Source organism: Micromys minutus, assembly GCF_963924665.1.
Source record: "Micromys minutus genome assembly, chromosome: 23".
NCBI lineage: Eukaryota > Metazoa > Chordata > Mammalia > Rodentia > Muridae > Micromys > Micromys minutus.
Genome location: NC_137958.1, coordinates 12,842,238 through 12,848,394, shown reverse-complemented (window position 1 = coordinate 12,848,394; position 6,157 = coordinate 12,842,238). Strand labels below are relative to the sequence as shown.

Genomic DNA, 6,157 nt, shown 5'->3' with positions numbered 1-6,157 from the left:
TCTGCCTCCTGAGTGCTGGGATTCTGTGGCTCTTAACACATATGATTTTAACCATCCTATTTGTTACTTAAAACTATCAGCTCATGTGGAATTAGGGTGAGTGAAACTCAGAAGAGGATGGTGGTTTCCGGGGGGGGGGAAGAAGTAAGAAGCTTGTGATCAAGTAGAACGGTGGGTAAAGTGATTGGTGCAAAAGTGTGAGAAACAGTTCATATTTCCAGCACCTATACAGAAGTCAAGCGCAGAGGCTTTCGGTGGCTCCAATGATGGGGTACAGGGGCAGAGATAGGCAGATCTTCGGAGCTCACTGACCAGTTAGTCTAAACACAATGGTGAGCTCCATGATCACTGAGAATCTCAAAATAGAAGATGGAGAGAGACTGAGGAAGACACTTGACGAGTAATATGTGGCCTCACACTTGCACACAAGGGCACACACACACTCAGCACCAGACACACACTCAAAAGAGATGGCTAAACCGAAAGTGTGGCCTTGCACTGCTGTTAACCAACGACGGGACAAAAATGTCTTAGCAACATCTGATAACTTTTCTAAGTGTGAGACTAAATGAGAAACAGATGAAGGGCGAGGGGGATGTCTCTGCGGGTTAAGTGCTCCCTGTGCCAACATGAGAAGCTGCGTTTGAACCCCGAGCACCCACAGAGAAGCCAGATGAGGTATCAGGGACCTGTAATCCCCTTTTGTCTATGGGAAAGTGGAGGGTAGAGACAGGAGAGCCCCCCAAAAGCTCACGGGCCAGCTAGACAGGCTTGTGCAGCCGTGAACAACAGACTGACTTAATGTGGCAGCCAAGACCAGTGCCCCGTGTCCCCTGACCTCCACACGCACACTCTCATGCACAGTACAAATGGAATGAAGGCAGACGAGCTGCAAATAGATTTTGAACATAAATTTTTATTTAAGCATGGGCTTTTAGCATGGTTCAGCCTAGAGTGCAGCCTTCTGAGTCAGTAATAGAGGTTACAGGACCATCATTCTTTGCTGGTGTTGGCTCAACTTCATCAGAAGGTGTGACTATGACCCACAAGGAAACAACCCATGAAGAGAACACAGTGAGGAAAACATCCACAGCTTTACAAGTCACTTTGTTACCACAGACACAAAATGGCAGTTACTGTTAGTAAACCAGCCACGGAACACTTTAAAAAATTGTTTTAGACAAGGAAAGGGGAACTTCATTGTGGGAGGGAGATGGGGGTGTTCATCCACATTTTTTTTTCTTTTTAAGTAGAAAATATCTGAAGGTCAAACATTTTTTTTTCTATCCACAGAATGATGCTACACCAACATACATGTTAAGGAGCATATTAAAGGAGATGACAGCGTCTTTACCGTTATCATCTTGAATAGGTATCTGAATTAACTTTCTGCATAATACAAGTAGGCCAAAAATCCAGCAGCAAAATATTGCGACACAGCAAGTAGGTAAGTTTCAGTGTGTTATACCGCAGAGGAGAATACATAAAGGACAAACGACGATGACTTAATCGTATAAAACGAGAGACAAAGCTGAAATACAGTCTACTTAAATAGCTCGGTGACCAAGAATGTTAAATACTGTGCCCAAATGCCATTTAAAACATAAAATCTTCAAAAACGTTTGTGCTTAAACTTTTTTTCCTGTTAAACTATTTCTTGTTCTCAATACTGTCACTGTAACTGATACTACAACAGGTCACAATGTCCACGGACGCACTGACGTGAAGACATTTACTTCTGCACAGAGAAGCCACACATCATTAGCTCACAGTGTGGGAAGGTGGGGTGCACTCGGTCTCGGAGGGCTTTCTGTTAGGAGTCCTTCTCTGTGTCCTGATATCGGATGCAGTGAGAGGTGTTTCAGAAAACCAGGAAGGGACACGTCGTATGCTGGAAAGGGAAATAAACTTGGATTCTTCATGGGTGTCGCCTAAGCGACCTTCGTCTTCTGCTGTAGAAGTGCCTGAGCCCATGTTGCCGTGAAAAATTCATCATGTAATTTTGTTTGCGAGTGCTGTTAGAAAGAACCACAAGAAGGGTACAGGCGGGGAGGGAAAGGAGAAAGCATGTAAGTCCCATCAGTGAATGTATGATCTAGTCTAAGGTCCCAAGGTAGCCTGCTATATATCTGAAAGGTTTCAGAGTTCAGAAGTCATGCAGACTTCACCGCCTAGGGACAGAATAATTAGACGGGCACCTGCTTCACTGCCCTTGGCCCTGAAGTCCTTTGCTCTTCAGAACCCGAAGACATCTCCCCAGCAACTCCCTTCCAGAGGGCGTACACACTGTACTGTTGCCTTATTTATATACACACAGAGCAAAAGCGATTCAGTTACGCTAGTTACCATTTTCATTTCAAGCTCAAAGGGCTAAAATGAAAACAAAGCGTGGTTAGCAGCACAAGCTAGACTTTCCTAGCTTAGGGCGCACAGAGAAGGTGTTGGCTTCCATTGTCTGTTTTACTCAGCAACTGGGGTTGCATTTGATAATCGTGTCTTACTGAAAGAGAGTCTACGCTCACAAGGAGGTCATAAAAACACTAAGGAAATGCTGTAGCATGTATAATCATATATATGTATATATTACATATATATTCCCCCCATATCTACAATACTATATGTGAAGCTGTTACATATACGGAAAATAGGTATCAGGATCCTTAGGAAATTAAGTAATAATCTTAGTGACAGATGCTAACATTTTGGCATGAAAAAGTAGTAGATTTTGTTTTGAAATTCAGACGGGGTTTTGCTGTTTTGCCAAGGTTGGCCTCAGACTTATGATCCCCTTGTCTTTGCCTCAATAGTGTTGGGTTAGAGGGAAAGCACCCCCTCACTCTCTCTTTGTAGGGTTCATGGTCTGTAACATCACTGAGGTAAGAACTGTGCTTTCATACACAGAGCTGAAGAGCAATATATTTATATGTGGCACCATTATGTGGTCTGAGTAGAAAGCTAGCGATACCTTCCAAATGTATTAAGTGTCTTTACTATGTGGCCTCAAACACATGCAGAGAGAGAGGATGGCAGTGACAAGATTCTATCATCAATGAGTTAGGATAATCTTGTCAATAATCTGATTCTCCCAGGGTATAAAGTAGTGCTTTTTAAACAATCTAGTCTAGGCACTCTCCTTAGCTATAAAAATGGAAAACTCTAAAATGAGAGAATCTTATGTAGTGACAGCTAATTGTTTGAATAGTAAGACTCTCAAGGAAAACACAGACACAGCTCTGAAGCAGCAACATCTGCGAGAGACCCTGGTAAAAAGGCAGTTGCAAAACTGAAGCAGGTTTTATAAGAGCAACATACTGATGTCTTTCCCCTTAGGATTTTCATATTATGAAGATATTAGTAATACAAAGGGAAGGTGCATATCCACTAATGACATTTCGGAGAAATGGAGTCTCTCTCTCTGTGTGTGTGTGTGTAGGGAGAAAGAGAAAAAAAAAAGTGAGATTTTGATTTCCGGCAGTCTTCACAACCACTCTCTACTTGAATGTGATGGTGATACATTTATTACTTTTTGCCAATCAGCTTCAGTGTCAGAGTGAAAGGGTGAAGAAAATGCACCTTTTATATACCTGATAAAAAATGTTTATCAGACTCCGTGAACAATCTTGAAAGTGGACAGTGACCTAGTGTCCTGAGTCAAGTATTAGAGAAACTACCATTGCTGTTTTTGTTTGTGACATCTTGGGACTGGCCCTTGGTGATTTCTTGCCAGCATATGAGGTCACCCTGAGTCCTCGGCACTATCGCAATGGTCCCTAAAATAAAGTCTGTGTCTCTATTCTCCACTGAAACTATGAAAGGCTGGGAAGCTTACAGTTTACACTCAAGATAACTGTAAACTTATGTGCATGTGTAATGGGCTTCATGCTAACATTGTATGCATGTATAGCAGTCCTCATGCATGTGCACACACACACACACACACACACACACACACACACACACACACAGAGAGAGACACACACACTAGATTTATACCCCACTCTCAGGAAACTTTCCTTCAGAGGTTGGCTTTGTTTATTAAAAACCTATCCATAACAGCTCACAACAGCATCTAAGCTAGTGACACCAGGCATCTCATGCTCTCTTCCTGACTAGTCCTATTGTTTTCAGATTCTTTCTTCTGATCCACCACTATGCAGACTGCTCTACACAAAGCGGCCTCCAGTCTATACCAGCCTCACTGGCACCATGCCTCAGTTTCCATTTGTGCGTCAGGTATCACATTTGCTTGTGTGCTCATAGCAGCCCTCAGCAGGAATTTTTCTCTCTTCTCTTCTCCTCTCCTCTCCTGTCCTCTCCAACTCTCTCTCTCTCTCTCTCTCTCTCTCTCTCTCTCTCTCTCTCTCTCTCTCTCTCTCTCTCGTTTTGAATTCACACAGCATTCATTTCCTGCTGAGTGAAACGTTTGCTTCTCTCATGGCTCCCCACCATTAAGCTTCTGATAAGATGGGGGCCTACTGTCCGGCTCTCTCCACCCCCAGCCACAGCACTGCACCTCCTGCTTGACCCGTGGGTGGTCAAGGCGTGCTATTGTAGTGAACCTTTGTAGACTTACTGATTGGACTCCTGCTGTAAATCATTACTCTTTAACTATAAGGAATAATTGCAGAGTTAAAGCAATGACATTATTCTGTCAAAACACGTTCAAAGACAAAGTATTCAAATGGTTATATATTTTACATAAAAACCCAAACAAGCAAGATATTTAGTTATCTCGTTGGAACTTAGAATGGCAGGATAGAGGCCATGCATATATGAGAATAGACATGCTTAACTTTAACGGAAGTTGTTGACAGTCTCAAAGCAAAGCCTACTGAAGTTATTTTATTATGGCATTGCTTTAAGATTTCCATCCGTATGCTGTAGATTTTTAAAGAGACTTACACAGCTTAGGGAATGTTCTAATTCACTGGGCCCACTGAATTTGATTCAGTTTGTGTTACGTAGCTGTGGATTCCCACAAATCTTTGTATACACACAGAGGTATGTCTGCTTTGACTATCTAGTGGCTTTATAATTGTATTTAAACAGCCACACTTTCAAAGCATGCTTATAGCTAACTAGAAATTTGGTTATGAGTCCTTTGCATTGGAGTCTAACAAAGTGAATTTTTATAGCTCCTAAGCCTGTTCAAATACGATGGAGAATGGTCATAACAGAATGATGTTTGACTCTAGGCCCACTTAATAACACTATGTGGATATTAAAGTTACTCTGTCTTCTAAAATGTCTAGTTTACAGGACTGTGTGTATTTGAGGAGTTTTAATCTTAGGAGTTTTAAATACATTAAAAGTCTTGTATTGGTCCATTTTGTGGGGGGGTGTATTTTTGCTTTCGATGCATGTAGAGAGAGGTCTGGTGTAGACAGTGTTACAGTAGGTGCAACTGAGTTCTTGAGATTCATTTTTTCATTGCAACTACCAGGGGAAGTAATTTTTAGTGTAAGTTCAATACGAGCAGTGATGTTTGTCTGGAGGCACATTAGCACTGGGGAAGCTGGGCTGCTTTGGTTGTAGGTAGTAATTTAAGTAACATTTCAAGTGCAATCCATTTAAAGAAGGGAGAGCAAGGGGCAGGTTCCAGTAAATTCTGACTGAAACTCCCACTGTCGCAGGGAGTTTTGAAGACTTAGATGACGTATGGAATTAGAAAATGCATCCCTGACTTGGCACAGAAAGTACCGGGATTGTGAGATCTTTCAGGAATTCATGAGTCTGTCTTCCTGCGAACCAGCACTTTTTACTGGAGTTGTGGTATTAGCTCATTTATTATTATGAAAATAAATTTAATCTGACTTTGAAAAATGGATTCTAAAGGACATGGAAAAGGTCAGGATTAAAAGAATCTGAGCTCATAGAAATTTAGGCATCTTATTGGTCAGTAATTCAATATCTTTCAATGGGTGATACAATGACTTATCTGAAGGCAGAAATAATAATCCAGTGACTGTAGCTGTACTTTTCAGAGAATCTCAGGTGACTGTGGATAAGACACCATGATTCAAACTGACCCCAGAGCACAGACTAAGCTCTGCCCCTGATTTCAAGGTCATGTGCTTTTGGGCATTGTTTACATCAGCAAACGGAGCAGCAAATGCTGCAAGCACCCAGACTTTCAGATTTCTCTTCTGCTAACTGG

At 41.9% G+C, this 6,157-nt stretch overlaps 1 protein-coding gene across 1 annotated transcript in view; it reads right to left on the bottom strand.

The window, feature by feature from the left end:
- Positions 1–992: 992 nt before the first annotated feature.
- RELN (reelin) overlaps positions 993–6,157 on the bottom strand; it is a gene marked incomplete at its 5' end in the record, with an annotated part of 413,261 nt that continues 408,096 nt past the window's right edge. Inside the window, one exon of the mRNA XM_080936108.1 lies at positions 993–2,015. Coding sequence (XP_080792234.1) covers positions 1,919–2,015 — 97 coding nt within the window. The 3' untranslated portion in view covers positions 993–1,918. The remainder of the gene's footprint in view (positions 2,016–6,157) is intronic.